This window comes from Oncorhynchus masou, chromosome 2 (genome assembly GCF_036934945.1).
Source record: "Oncorhynchus masou masou isolate Uvic2021 chromosome 2, UVic_Omas_1.1, whole genome shotgun sequence".
Classification (NCBI taxonomy): Eukaryota; Metazoa; Chordata; class Actinopteri; order Salmoniformes; family Salmonidae; genus Oncorhynchus; species Oncorhynchus masou.
Window position 1 is genome coordinate 40,453,030 of NC_088213.1, and position 16,149 is coordinate 40,469,178.

Genomic DNA, 16,149 nt, shown 5'->3' on the forward strand with positions numbered 1-16,149 from the left:
CATCCAGTGGAACAGCCACTTTACAATAGTGCATCTAAATCATTTAAGGGGGGGGGGGTGAGAAGGATTACTTATCCTATCCTAGGTATTCCTTGAAGAGGTGGGGTTTCAGGTGTCTCCGGAAGGTGGTGATTGACTCCGCTGTCCTGGCGTAATGAGGGAGTTTGTTCCACCATTGGGGGGCCAGAGCAGCGAACAGTATAACTGAACAGTATAACTGCTCCAGCTCCTTCAAGTTGGATGGGTTCCGCTGGTGTACAGCAATCTTTAAGTGATATCACATATTTTCAATTGGATTGAGGTCTGGGCTTTGACTAGGCCATTGCAAGACATTTAAATGTTTCCCTTTAACCTCTTGAAACTCCCCATCCCGGATCCGGGATTGTGACTAAGCCTCAGGCTCATTAGCATAACGCAACGTTAACGATTTCTGAAAATCGCAAATAAAATTAAAATAATGCGTTTGCTCTCAAGCTTAGCCTTTTCTTAACAACACTGTCATCTCAGATTTTCAAAATATGCTTTTGAACCATAGAAATTGACTAATTTGTGTAAGAGTATGCAAAGCTAGCATAGCATTTTGTGTAGCATGTAGCACGCAACATTTTCACAAAAGCCAGATAACCAAATAAATAAAATCATTTACCTTTGAAGAGCTTCTGATGTTTTCAATGAGGAGACTCCCAGCCACATACCAAATGCGCAGTGTTTCCTGAAAGCGTCTGTGTGTAGGAGAAATCGTTCCGTTTTCTACATTGCGCCTGGCTACCGAAACGAACCGAAAATGCAGTCACCTACAACGTGAAACTTTTTCCGGATTAACTACATAATATCGACCGAAACATGGCAAACGTTGTTTGGAATCAATCCTCAAGGTGTTTTTTCACATATCTCTTCATTGACATGCAGTTCGTGGAAGCTTGCTTCTCTCTGTGCCCCATGGAAAAATACTGGCAGGTGACTTTTGCGCACCAATTTCGGCGCAGGACACCGGGCGGACACGTGGTAAATGTGGTCTCTTATGGTCAATCTTCCAATGATCTGCCTACAAATACGTCACAATGCTGCAGACACCTTGGGGAAACGACAGAAAGGGCAGACTCATTCCTCTTGCGTTCACAGCCATATAAGGAGATCATGAAAGACAGAGCCTCAAAAATCCTTGTCATTTCCTGGATGCCAAGTCATCTTGGTTTTGCCTGAAGCTCACGTTAAAGGGCACGCACAGAGAAGATATTTGTATTTCTGGACACGTCAGAGTGTTTTCTTTCGAACAGTAGCAATTATATGCATAGTCGAGCATCTTTTTGTGACAAAATATCTTGTTTAAAACGGGAACGTTTTTCTTCCAAAAATGAAATAGCGCCACCATAAGTGTAAGAGGTTAAACCACTCGAGTGTTGCTTTAGCAGAATGCTTAGGGTCATTGTCCTGCTGGAATGTGAACCTCCGTCCCAGTCTCAAATCTCTGGAAGACTGAAACAGGTTTCCCTCAAGAATTTCCCTGTATTCAGCACCATCCATTATTCCTTCAATTCTGACCAGTTTCCCAGTCCCTGCCGATGAAAAACATCCCACAGCATGATGCTGCCACCACCGTGCTTCACTGTGGGGATAGGGTTCTCAGGGTGATGAGAGGTGTTGGGTTTGCGTCAGATATAGACATAGTTTAAGCTTGATTTTAGTCTCATCTGAACAGAGTACCTTCCGCCATATGTTTGGAGAGTCTCCCACATTCCCTTTGGCAAACACCAAACGTGTTTGCTTATTTTTTTCTTTAAGCAATGGCTTTTTCTGGACACTCTTCCATAAAGCCCAGCTCTGTGGAGTGTATGGCTTAAAGTGGTCCCCTGGACAGATAACCGTGAAGGAGCTTCAAAGCTCCACAGCGATTTGGGTATCTTTGGTCTCTCTGTTGCCTCCCTGATTAATGCCCTCCTTGCCTGGTCCGTGAGTTTTGGTGGGCGGCCCTCTCTTGGCAGGTTTGTTGTGGTGCCATATTCTTTCTATTTTTAAACAATGGATTTAATGGTGCTCCTTGGGATGTTCAAAGTTTCTGATATTTCTTTTATAACCCAACCCTGACCTGTTTGGAGAGCTCCTTGGTCTTCATGGTGCCGCTTGCTTGGTGGCGCCCCTTGCTTTGTGATGTTGCAGACTCTGGGGCCTTTCAGAACAGGTGTATATATACTGAGATCATGTGACAGATCATGTGATACTTAGATTGCACACAGGTGGACTTTATTTAACTAATTATGTGACTTCTGAAGGTAATTGGTTGCACCAGTTCTTATTTAGGGGCTTCAAAGCAAAGGGGGTGAATACATATGCACGCACCACTTTACCGTTTTTCTTTTTTAGAATTTTCTGAAACAAGTGATTTTTTTTTCATTTCACTTCACAAATTTGGAGTATTTTGTGTATGTCCACTACAAGAAATCTAAATAAAAATAGATTTCAATTGCAGGGTGTAATGCAACAAAATAGGAAAACTCCATGGGGAATGAATACTTTTGCAAGGCCCTGTACCTATGATGGTAAGACGAATTTGTCCTTCCCTCTTGTCTTGGTCAATTGTCCTAGACTACATTACATGCAGAGCTGCAGGCGGTGCATGTTTCGGTCTAGTCTTCACATTCGTCACTTGTCAAGAGTTTCAGAGGGTCTGAACATTTTCTGGTCTTGAAGTTTTATCTATTTCCAGCCGTGTAGCCACCCCTCCACGCTGTCTGGTCTAATATGTTCATTCTTCAGTGAGTCCGTTGAACCACTCTGGCCATGGAGGGTGTTCCGTCCTGTTGACACAATGTCTGTGCTCACGTGGGTGTGGTTACTGACTTGGCCCAGGTTTATGTGAAAAGCAATTCTCTCATTTAGAAGTCAGAAATGTGAATTCAATCTTTTCAAACGTATTCTTATACTTAATCATTTATTTTATATTGAGATGCAAACCTGATAACTAGGATGTGTACCCTTTTAGAGTTACAGTTATCTTGTTTAGTCTGTCTGATCATTTTAATGACATCACAAAATAGACATTAATTTTCCATATTCCATTTCACAGCATTACCAACATTTGGATGTTGAAGTATATTGTCCCAATGTTCATTGCTTGATGTTTAAGTTCTTTGGCAAGAGTCTCTCTGTATCACTCAGACATTGCATTCTCAATACTGCAGAGCCAAAGGGAGAGTTTCTGCTAGGTATTTACAATCTAGTTGTTAAGTCATAAAACCGGGCCAACTCCCCCAGGAGAGAAAGAGTTTGGCTATCTGTCAGCCATTGGCCTAGCTGATGGGGAGAAAATTATGTGGATATATTGAAGCAACATCTCAAAACATCAGCCAGGATATTAAAGCTTGGTCTCAAATGGGTCTTCCAAATGGACAATGACCCCAAGCATCCTTTCAAAGTTGTAGCAAAATGGCTTAAGGACAACAAAGTCAATGTATAGGAGTGGCCATCACAAAGCCCTGCCTTCAATTCTATAGAAAATGTCTGGGCAGAACTGAAAAATCCTGTGCGAGCAAGGCCTACAAACCTGACTCAGTTACACCAGCTCTGTCAGGAGGAATGGGCCAAAATTCACCCAACTTATTGTGGGAGGCTTGTGGAAGGCTACCCAAAACGTTTGACCCAAGTTAAACTATTTAAAGTCAATGCTACCAAATACTAGTTAAGTGTATGTAAACTTCTGACTCACTGGGAATAAAAGCTACAAATAAATCCTTCTCTCTACTATTATTCTGACATATAACATTCTTAAAATAAAGTGGTGATCCTAACTGACCTAAGACAGGGAACTTTCGACTTCAACTGTATGTTAAGGGGACCTGTTGTAGTTTTACTACAAGTCACTGTGTCTTACACCATTGTAGTAGTGATAGGTATTAAAGAGTCTATTTCATAGCTAAGTTATCCACTGAAGACAAGATTAGAGCGTTTTACTAGTTGCATGGTAGTTGAAACTACACATGGCAAGGAATAATCATTTGTTTTGGAGGTGGAAAGCCCACTACTTATTTTACGACCAGTGTGGTACACCTCAGTGATATCTTAGATGTGTTCTAAGGTTATCCGTCGAGGGGCCTGCCCGCTCCTCTCTGTTCTCATAGGAAAGTTCACAGCAAGATTTGTTTCCTTACCTTGGCGGCCTCGTACAGTGTTGCATGTAGTCTCAGCCCCCCCCCCCCCCCACCAGAGGTTGGTGTTGGTATCCGAGGCACACACGAAAAGGTCGGACCCTTTGTACGAGTTGTCAGCAGCCGCGTTGTTATTAGATTGGCTGTAACCTTTCAAACAAATCTCCTGGTGTTTGTGCTTCAAACCGCTCAGAGGCTGTCGAGGCCTGTCATTCACTACAGTATCCACGTGTGGCAACCTATCCAGTACCTGGGAAATGTGAAGAGGATATCTGTCTGCGAAATCGCAGTGTCAGTTGTGGGACTGACGCCACTGGTGTTATTGTAAGGGGTTTCAGTCCCCCGCAAAGAGGAAAATGTATGATCGGAAGCAGAGTACACTCAATGTTTTTATTCCTGTGCCACAGGGCTTGCGGAAGTGTCCAAGAACAAGAGAAGTTCATCTCAGCTACAGTATTGTACGACACTAAGGAGGAGGGAAGTTGCTCATTCACAGAGACTGCTGGCTCGAAATCATGAAAATAAGGGTCAATCGGGTTTGCTGATTGAATGTGACGAGATATTGTAATATCTCCTTGGGTTGGATTCTGCACCAAGAGGTTTTCAAGCGTCTTCTACCCAAGGGGTGCTGTCGACAGATACCCCTCGTGGATGACTGCATTGCAGCTAGCGTTAGGAGAAGACAGTGTGGTCAGTGGAGATGGCGCGGTAACCTGTGACCATACTTGGTTGGTTTTTCAATCCAAATGATCCTTTAAATCTGTTCCGAGTAGCAGTGGTTCAGATTCTAGGCTGGTAACATACACAGGGTGAACGAGCGATACGTCCTGGAAGTGTAGTTTCAGCATGAGTCTCAATGTGAGAGGCGTGGTAGTCTGAGTGAAACCTCGAAGTGTAGAGTTGCATCGTTCCTTTTTTAACCAACGTTTAGTTGGCTTCAAAGATCTTTTGAGACCATTGAATAATGTTTGAGAGACGAGCGAAATTGTCGAGCCCAAATCAATTAGTGCTTCACAAGTTAAGAAGTCCTCCAGGATTGTTTATGGTCTGTTTGAGTTGCGTTTGTGGTCATATTCCCCACAAAGTGGAGTGGTTGTTCGCAATGACGTGATGTGTCATTTCTGTTCATGGTGAAAAGAGGTTGATTGTAGTGGTAGTCATTTCGTATAGCGACGTACTCTTCAGTTATTTAGACTGCGGTGGGTATTGGTCTCGTGGTTTCGTGGCAGAAACTATTATTGTGTGTCATCTCTCAATGCTCCAGTTGCTTGGTTGGGTATTCACGCTGTTGCGCGGTACTTTTCTGGAATTCCTGCAGATGGTACCTGAGGGAGGTATTCTGCTGCATAGCAGAGTCCACTTGGGCACTTCGAGTACTGAATTTAGACATGTGAGTGTTATCTGTCATAGTTTGCAGGTAGAGGTCTTGAGTACAGAGCGAGAGATTCAGTGATGAGATTTCCTCCGCTTGCTTAGAAATGAATATTTCCATCTTCATCACCTGAGTTCTCTCATCATTCATTTGGTCAGTGACTTCAATGAGTTCTGCTGATTTGTCAACCATCTCGGTCCTTGTGTTCATTAACTGATCTTCTTTGGTCTGCAGCATTTGGACTCGAACATTATTGTATTGTTCATCAAAACTGCATGCATGTTATCAAGTTGTACGCTCCTGTTTGTAGATAGCTTGACTAGATTTATCTAGTTTGGCGTGGACTTCATCGTATTTAGTTCTGGCTAGATCGAGTTGTTCCTGTAGAAAACGATTTTGTTGAAGAGTTTGTGCTCATTCATCGTCATAAGTTTTTGCAATTACTTTTAATTGTTCAGTTTTCAAACACAGTTCATCGGCTAGCAGAATGTTTTCATGTTCTGCTTTTGTCATTAGTGGCCTGGTTCTCTCCACCAGTCCCTTCATATCAACCAGTTCTTGCTCATGCTTCAGCTGTGCACTGTGGTACTGGACAGATGCCAATCTCAGATGGCGATACATCAGGGCTAAACTGAGAGAGGAGAGAGAGTCATTACATTATGCTATCTTTGGTTAGGGGACCCCTGGAGGTCTGGGGCATTGCAGTGCTAGAAATGTTACTACAGACCTGGGTTCAATCCAGCCGTGATCGGGAGTCCCATAGGGCGGCACACAATTGGCCCAGCGTCGTCCGGGTTAGGGGAGGGTTTGGCCAGGGTGGCTTTACTTGGCTCATCGCGCTCTAGAGAATCCTTGTGGCGGGCTGGGCGCCTGCAAGCTGACCTTCGCTCGTCAAGTGAATGGTGTTTCCTCCGACACATTGGTGCGGCTGGCTTCCAGGTTAAGCGGGCGGGTGTTAAGAAGCGCGTTTCGGAGGACACGTGACTTGACTTTCGCCTCCAGAGCCCGTTGGTTATTTGTTATTTGATTAGGATGCCCATTAGCTATTGCAAAAGCAGCAGCTACTCTTCCTGGGGTCCACACAGAACATAATACAGAATGACATACAGAACATCAACAGATAAGAACAGCTCAAGGACAGAACGACATACATTTTTTTTAAAGGCATACGTAGCCTAAATATCAATGCATATACACAAACTATCTAGGTCAAATAGGGGAGAGGAGTTGTGCCGCGAGGTGTTGCTTCATCTGTTTTTTGAAACCAGGTTAGCTGTTTATTTGAGCAATATGAGATGGAAGGAAGTTTCATGCAATAAGGGCTCTATATAATTCTGTACACTTTCTTGAATTTGGGGAGTTGCAGCGATTTCGACGAAGATCGAAATCGGGGTTAAATAAAATCAAAAACTAATGCTGAGCTAACATTAGACTTAATTGAACATCAGACTAATTGAGCATTCTCATTATCTTTGAACAATGACAGTTTGGAACTCTCAAAGGCCTTCAGTTCATTGTTGATGGTTAAAAAAAAAAATCACCTCTTCATTGGACTCCGGTGCCCTTCAGTTATGCATTAGCTTTTGGGTTCTTAATTGAAGCATTGAAGACGGCGCGGCTAATGTGTACAACAGTGCTGACTCTCCTTAACAGTACATCTTGGGCTAGTTATGCATCAGCAATTTAGAATTAAAAGTGACACTGCATGATTCGCTAAAGGATTGCAGCTTGCCAAACATCTTTCTTTTACATTTTGTCCATTCCCTTGGAAGAAAATGTATAGCATTCCAGGCCTTATTCATCCATGCTAAAACGCTTACTTACGGTATCATGCACAGCACATCTCTCCAATAACTTCAGCCAAAGATGTTGGTGTATATATACAGTTTCACCTTTTCTTCTCTGACTCTGCATCAGCCTGCAGAAACAAAATGGGACAGACACACACACAAGAGAGTTTTTACCTAGCAACATAACAGCCAAAGCTTATAAAGTCATGTAGTCAGCTATGTTTGCATTTTGGAGTCAATCATTGCAAGTAAGCTAGCTAGCTACCTAGTTTACTCATGAATTAATTGTATGTCTTCAATGCATGACAGGGGCCTACATTTGGACGAAGATGTATTTGGAATACATGTTTTAATAATGTCACCACCAAGGAAGTCAGTGTATAACCATTCCACAAATAGCAGCTATGCATAATGTTTTGTCATTTTCTCCATGGTGAGAATACTTATTCAATTTAGGTCCTAATTGGATGTCAAAGGGCATTAGCTTATGCAAACGATGATTGGTTATGCTTAGTTCTCTCACAACTTGAACAATGGAGTAGTGTAAAACAAAACACATAACACAATTTTGTGTCAGAAAAGTCCTAAGTATTTTAATCAGATAAGAATTCCCTAAGAGAATAATTGATTAGTTATTGCTCATCACAGTAAAAAAAGGTAACCCTTCTGACCGACGTCATTTAGTAACTTGACGTGTTGCGTAAGCAGACAGCGCTTGCGCCCCTTGCACAATCCAGGCAAGGTCGTAGCTAGCAAGCATTGCAAGGAGCCTACCTCGCTTAAAAGATGATGTCCCTTGCCGCTCGTTCGGGGGCATTTTCCCCGTACTTGCAGGCAACGAACTATGCAGTTGCTGGACCACTCAAAGCACTTATTCCAGGGGTGGTTGTAAAGGGAGAGAAAGTGTTGGTAGACACGAAGAAACCTTTCCTAACCCGCGAGTCCCTGAACGGTCAGAGCCCCAAGACCGGGCCGGCAGTATCAGTTAGCATAAATGGTAAGTAGCTAAGCAAGCTATGTTAACAGCATCTAATGGCTAACGTTAATAATCGGGTTATTTGTTTTACTTGTGGATGAGTCATTGACATAAGATGTTAGGACGTGCTGGTGTAGTTTACCAAAGTCCAGTGTGTATGCTGTAGAATCTGAGAGGATTGTTTAATAAATTAGCCTAGTGTTCATTAGCATTGGCTAGACGCGGCCTAGTAGCCAGCCAAGTAGTTAACTAGCTAACTAAGGTAACCTGCTGACTGCGAGGTCAGGACCAACGCTTAGAACAAGAATTTCGTTTACTTGTTAGGTAAGTAAGTGGGGTGTCCATGATGAACGAGGTTAGGATGTAACTTGCAGAACTGCAGTATGGTGGCACAAGGTTAGCACTACAGTATGACCCAGTATGAAGATGGGCAGAAACTGCTTCTCCAATAAAAATACCAGATCATGCTTGTAGGTGATGCGGTGTCGACGTTAACTAGCGCATGGCCTGGTCCGCTTGGTCTGTTTTGCAAGCTTTCCACTAAGTCTCGCGATGTTGCGCCTCTGGGTTTCGAAACTCTGACTGCAGTGTGGGGTCACAACCTGTTTGGCAAACTAAATAGCTAGCTAGCTGCTCGTGCTACCTTTACTGATGTAGTAATGTCTTATTTTTATAATTCTAGTTAAGATAACATTACATAACCCATTCAGGTGGGTCTTAGAGATGCTAGCCAGCAGATTCCGACACTACCATTAAGCTTGTTTACATTGAGCTGCACTGGGGGACAGAACGCAATGATGAATATATTAAGTCACTATGGAGCTGGCGTGAGATAGAGATATTGGTTAGAAAGCTTACTTCTATGCAGGGATGGGATATGCAACCACAGTCCAAATTGTACCTTAATCCACACTGATAGATCAAGAAGATTGAAATACTGCTTGTTTTCCCAGAAAACTGCCATTTCTGTCCTCATGCTAGCTAGCAATTGCCACTGCAGCCAGTTTGGTTGACACAGCCATTCCAACCTGCATCTTTTGTTGTTCAAAGTGATTTGCCATTCAATAATGGCTACTGCTAGCTAGCATGAGGATGGAACAGTATTTCAATCTTCTCAATGTATCAGTGTGGAGTAAGGTCAAATTGAGTACAATGGCATATTCCATCCATGCATTGAGGTAGGCCACCCCCAGGTGGTGAAGGTAGGAAACAACATCTCCACCCCACTGATTCTCAACACTGGGGCCCCACAAGGGAGCGTTCTCAGCCCTCTCCTGTACTCCCTGTTCACCCATGACTGTGTGGCCATGCATGCTACCAACTCAATCATCAAGTTTGCAGACGACAATACAGTAGTAGGCCTGATTACCAACAACGATGAGACAGCCTACAGGGAAGAGGTGAGGGCCCTCTGAGTGTGGTGTCAGGAAAATAACCTCCCACTCAACGTCAACAAAACAAAGGAGATGATCGTGGACTTCAGGAAACAGCAGAGGTAGCACCCCCCATCCACATCGATGGGACAGTAGTGGAAAAGGTGGAAGGTTTTAAGTTCCTTGGCGTACACATCATGGACAAACTAAAATGGACCACACAGACAGCGTGATGAAGAAGGTGCAGCATGCCCTGTCATCTAAAACACTCAAAACCTTTACAGATGCACAATCGAGAGCATCCTGTCGGCTTGTATCACCACCTGGTACAGCAATTGCACTGCCCTCAACGTCAAGGCTCTCCAGAGGATAGTGTGGTCTGCACAATGCATCACTAGGGGCAAACTACCTGCCCTCCAGGACACCTACAGCACCCGATGACACAGGAAGGCCAAAAATATCATCAAGTACAAAAACCACCTGAGCCACTGCCTGTTCACCCCACTATCATCCAGAAGGCGAGGTCAGTACAGGTGCATCAAAGCTGGGACCAAGAGACTGAAAAACAGCTTCTATCTCAAGGCGGTCTGACTGTTAAACAGCCATCACTAACATGGAGAGGCTGCTGTCAACATACAGACTCAAATCTCTGGCCACTTAAATAAACGGACTTGATGAAGGTGTCACTTTAATGATGTTTACATTGAGGAATCACTAGTCACTTTAAATAATGGCACTTAAAAATGTTTACATATCCTACATTACTCATCTCATGTAAATACTGTATTCTACACCATCTACTGCATCTTGCCTATGCCGCACGGCCATCGCTCATCCATATATTTATATGTACATATTCTTATTCATCCCTTTACATTTGTGTGTATAAGGTAGTTGTTGTGAATTTGTTAGATTACTTGTTAGGTATTACTGCATAGTCGGCACTACAAGCACAAGATTTTCGCTACACTCGCGTTAACATCTGCTAACCATGTGTATGTGATCAATAAAATGTGATTTGATTTGATTTTCCTAACACCGTTTCCAGTGTCTTAATGTAACCATGATTGCATTCTGAACCCAATGCAGCTCAGTGTCAACAAGTGTAATGGTAGAGCTGGAATCTTCTGAATAGAGTGAGGAGTGCTTTCTTGGTCATTACATGTAGGCCAAAGGTGTATTAATTTCTATTATTTTGTTGTAAAATGTTTAGTCTGTTGCAAAACGTTTTGCAACTAAACAAGGGATCCTCTTGGACAAATTCAGGAAGGTCCCTTCTCATTACATTGATTATGCCCTGGCTAATGGGCTAGCTAACTTAGAAAGCTTGCTAGCTAGCTACTTTATTGAATATTTAAACTTGACTTTTAAACAATCTGTTCATACATTTTCTATCTAATTAGCTATTGCCTTGGATGCATCTGCTGCTATAATGTGCCCTCCGGTACTTTCCTATCACATGCCATTGTTTATCTCTTAGTACTCTCTTGATTGTTTATCTAATGGACAACTTGTTTTATTTTTCAGCAAAAGCTGCAGTCCGCTTCGCTCACACTGACATCAAGGTGCCAGATTTCTCTGATTACCGTCGGCCTGAGTTGCTTGACCCCAATAAATCTTCTCAGGACAGCAGCGAGTCCAGGAAAACCTTCTCCTACCTTGTCACCGGGGCCACAGCCGTGGTGGGTGTCTACACAGCCAAGACCGTGGCCACACAATTTATCTCTTCCATGAGTGCCTCAGCTGATGTCCTGGCCATGTCCAAGATCGAGGTCAAGCTGGGAGAGATCCCAGAGGGCAAGAATATGACCTTCAAGTGGAGGGGCAAGCCTCTGTTCATCCGCCACCGGACTGAGAAAGAGATCGCCACCGAGGAAGCTGTGGATATGGCTATGCTTCGTGACCCCCAGCACGACAAGGACCGCGTCGCCAAACCAAAATGGATCATTGTCATCGGCGTGTGCACCCACCTAGGCTGTGTACCCATCGCCAATGCTGGTGACTATGGCGGATACTACTGCCCCTGCCATGGCTCTCACTACGATGCCTCTGGCCGCATCAGGAAAGGCCCAGCCCCACTCAACCTGGAGGTGCCCTACTATGAGTTCCCAGATGAGGACACAGTAATTGTTGGCTAAATTGTTGGACTGAGATCACAGATCACTATGTTCGGTATGTTTCTGTCTGACTCATTATTCCATCCATTAGCAGGCATAAACTCTGTTTCAGGGTGGTATATTGTAAGTAATAAATGTACATTTTATCTGATTGAAAACCTCATGTTATTTATTTCCCAATCTCCCCTACATCTAATACCAAAATACGACCTGGGTTGTAAAATGAATGATGGGGTTTATTTCGCCTTAGCGTGGAATAGCATACTAATAGTAGTGATGTTTTAATAGTGCAGGTACAAGAGGATTGACCCAAAAAACATACACCTGCTTACAGACAGTTACCTACAATTGTGTCCGAAGGTGATTCTCAAGGGTTAATGTCATGAATGATGCCTTTATGTTCCATTTCAGAGAGCTACAGGAAAGGTTTGTCTCAGATTTTGTTGGGACGATTTAGAGTGCTTAGGTAAAGTTGTTTAATGGTAATATTGCGAGGGGTTGTATATTGTCTTCCTATCAATATCCCTGTTTTTGTTTTGGTCGCCTTCACATAGATTAACGTTACACATTCTATGCAAGAAAGAAAAGGGGTCAGCAGGGGCTGACAAAGGCATTAAATCAATGCTAAAGCAGTCACATTTTTCTATTGATGAGCTATCTGCCTACAGAGTTATGTAAAAATGTATACTCATGTTAAGCTAATAAATGTTTCACAGAAAATCCTATTCCTTTTGTGTGCTATTTACAGTTTGCAGCTCAGACTGGGTTGCTTGTGCAGTACACAGCAGCAGCTTGCCTCTATAGTCTGAATGGCATTTGAACATTTCCGATGCACCTGCTAAAGCAAACCTCAGATTTGCGAGTACATTGCATTTAGCTATCAGGCTGGGTTAATAGCACGAACCCTCATTTGACTTTACATACAAGTCAAAACTACGGTCCGGTATAGTTCCTAGAAATTAATGGTTTTGACATTTGCTAGTTACGGATAAGGATAACTGCTCAAGGTGTGTCATCGTCTGGTATGAAGAGAAGCCTGGTGTCTGAGGTGGTCTTGACAAAGAGCTCTGGTGAATAGGAGAGAAATGGCTGCCCAACGCACCTGGCATTCCCACGCTTCATTGACTAATAACTAGCTAATAATAAAGTGCTGGATGTCTTCCTCTCTCCGGAGCCACAGAGACAAGCTATGCATAACTGCCTGTGTGCGTATTTATTTTATCCCGATGGATTCCTTGCAATCCATGTACATTAAATAGGATTGATGTGACCTGTTTCGGGTCAACCTTGAAGAAATGTCCCCCTTGGAATTCCACAAAGACTCCAATAACTATACATGATATTGGTTGTAAATTGGCATCTATTGTACATTTTGTTTTTGCATTGTCTGATGAATCAAAGGTTTTTGTTGTGACATTGACACTGAATTCCCCACTGGCATTCATACTGCTGATTGGTTGGTGAAACTTATGTTAGGGGGAAGGCTATAGCAGAATGCCAAACGAGTAATGTTGCTGGATGTTGTGCTCTCTAAAGCAGCCACGTTGTTGGGACAGATTCTTGACAACCCTTTCACATCATAATATATGTAGAGGCCTCTAACCAATGCCTTATTTATTTTGCAGATTTCACTGTATTTTGACAGATGACTGACATTCTTTAGGTCAAAATTGCCCATTCTCCTGAGGAGCTGAAAGGATCAGAGGAGAATAAATAATCGCTCCCATCCAAGCATACTTGTAGAATGCACTTTATTTGCATATCATTTCATGTATATTAATTAGTATAATAATGGAACATCTATTTGTAGGCCTATTTTATAGAGAAAATGTAGCTTTTCAGATAGCATTCCCTGTCAACAGAACATAGATAATTCCTCTGCGCAATAAGGTTTCAGATGACTTATTTTTTCTAAAACTTGAAAACTTCACACTGTTGTATGTGTGGTTTAATTATCTAATGGCTTTCGCCACAGTACAACCCCCTCACTCTGCCTTGTTGCTTAGAGTGACCTCTGTTCCTGATAGTCTGACACGCCACCTGCCCGGACAGACACAGGCTTTCTCACTGGTGCCATGTCAACTCTGCCTGCCAGATGCCCCTTTGCCCTTCAGGTGTGATTGATGTATGATTATAAACTGGGTAGTTCGAGCCCTGAATGCTGATTGGCTGACAGCCGTGTTAAATCAGACCGTATAGCACAGGTATGACAAAATATTTATATTTACTGCTCTAATTACATTGCTAACTAGTTTATAATAACAATAAGGCAGTTCAGGGGTTTGTGATATATGGCCAATATACCACGGCTAAGGGCGCTTTGCGCCGTGCCTAAGAACAGCCCGTAGCCGTGGTATATTGGCCATATACCACACCACCTTGGGCCTTATTGCTTAATTATATCACTAGGGACGTCAGGACACCACGTCACCCTTGACATTTGAACGCTGGATTCCCCGGTCCTGCTGTGGCACTCGTTACATCCAAAACCTTCCCTTTATTTCGGTATCAACCCATCTGATCATTCATTCTTAGAGGTCATAGCCATTTTGAACACTGCGTACTTTCACTGTCGGTGCTTAATGATTGTGCATGTCTGTAAAGCTCTCTAATGCACCGTTTTATGTAATGGAACTTCTACTTGTGAACGGACTGCTGATCCGAAGGGCTCATGCTACCTCATTCAGCTGACCACTTGCGTTCTCAAAACTTTTCTAGGGAACACGTAAGATGCTTGCTAGGCTAATTATATTCGGCCTGGCTCAGATCCATGTAAAAACAAAGGTGGTAATATACTGTTTGTACAGTTCAACTTTTCCCCTTCTTTATATTTCTTTGCAAGTCCCTTTTTTGTGGACTACTTTGAATTAATCTCTTCGAAACTGCATGGTGCAAGCATCTACTGTAGCGTTTGTCTGAAAACTCTTAAGATGCTGGAGCAGTTCTCTTTAAAGAGTGAAGAGAGTATATTGCTTTTCGTTACTGACGATGGAACCAGAAAAATAAAACAATTAGCTGCAAACTGATTTAATATTCCCCAATCTGATGTGTCAAATGAACATGTTAATCCTCTACTTGTCTCTATGGGGGATCAGATTATGATGAAAGTGTATTTGGATCTCGTGATTCATTTGAACTTGTGTTGCGTAAATGTGCATAGTGATAAGGTGTTTCACCGTAGAACATAGCTGTATTTTTTCCAACTTCGTTAAATATTTTTTTTATTTTATGTTTTCGTTGTGTCATCTCGGACTTTGTCTCTCAGTGAACAAAAATGTCTTAATTGCATTTTGAGTGATTAAATTCTCACATTCTCCCATGTCACCTCTCTCCTCAACTATTTTCACTGGTTCCTGGTGGCAGTTTGTAACATATTTCAGATTTTGGGGCAGCACTCTACTCTGCTACTTTGTCTGTGTTCTACTTTTTGTTCCTTCTACTAGTGGAATATGCTCAGACGGTGCCACCGGTTCCTGTTGCTTGCCTACAGGCCTAGGGCAGTGAGGGGTACTACCCTTCACCTGCAGCCAGGCAGTGATCAGACCTTCCACCCTGGCTCGGCCACTTTGCTCTAGCACCTCTGGAAACTTGGCACTTCCATCCTTGCTCTCATCCCTGTCACAGCTCTTGTTATGACCCAACGGTGGTGGAAGGACCTTCCCTCTACACGGTCGTGACAGCTGAGTTGATGTCCATCTTCCCATCACAGACTGAAAAACCATCTCTTCAGATAGTAAGCTACGTTCAATGTCTCTGCTACTTTCTGCTCCATGATCTCGCCATCACGGTTGACAACTCCATTGTTTCCTCCTCCCAGAGCGCTAAGAACCTTGGCGTGATCCTGGACAACACCCTGTCGTTCTCAACTAACATCAAGGCGGTGGCCCGTTCCTGTAGGTTCATGCTCTACAACATCCGCAGACTACGCCCCTGCCTCACCGTCTGGTGTTCAACCTTCCCAAGTTCTCTCACGTCACCCCGCTCCTCCGCTCTCTCCACTGGCTTCCAGTTGAAGCTCGCATCCGCTACAAGACCATGGTGCTTGCCTACGGAGCTGTGAGGGGAATGGCACCGCAGTACCTCCAGGCTCTGATCAGGCCCTACACCCAAACAAGGGCACTGCGTTCATCCACCTCTGGCCTGCTCGCCTCCCTACCACTGAGGAAGTACAGTTCACGCTCAGCCCAGTCAAAACTGTTCGCTGCTCTGGCCCCCCAATGGTGGAACAATCTCCCTCACGACGCCAGGACAGCGGAGTCAATCACCACCTTCCGGAGACACCTGAAACCCCACCTCTTCAAGGAATACCTAGGATAGGATAAAGCAATCCTTCTCACCCCCCCCCTTAAATGATTTAGATGCACTATTGTAAAGTGGCT

The 16,149-nt window shown here is 43.5% G+C and overlaps 1 protein-coding gene across 1 annotated transcript; it reads left to right on the plus strand.

Moving 5' to 3' along the window:
* Positions 1-8,019: 8,019 nt before the first annotated feature.
* LOC135504845 (cytochrome b-c1 complex subunit Rieske, mitochondrial-like) lies at positions 8,020-12,490 on the plus strand. Its single transcript, XM_064923746.1, has 2 exons — positions 8,020-8,301; positions 11,181-12,490. The coding sequence occupies exons 1-2, from the start codon at positions 8,091-8,093 to the stop codon at positions 11,789-11,791; spliced, it is 822 nt and encodes a 273-aa protein (XP_064779818.1). The 5' UTR covers positions 8,020-8,090; the 3' UTR covers positions 11,792-12,490.
* Positions 12,491-16,149: the final 3,659 nt, after the last annotated feature.

Excerpts from the sequence above, each read along its gene's own strand:
- LOC135504845 (XM_064923746.1), top strand. The coding sequence starts at position 8,091 with ATGATGTCCCTTGCCGCTCGTTCGGGGGCATTTTCCCCGTACTTGCAG. Across the intron at positions 8,302-11,180 it reads AGTATCAGTTAGCATAAATG|CAAAAGCTGCAGTCCGCTTC; the intron begins GTAAGTAGCTAA and ends TTTATTTTTCAG.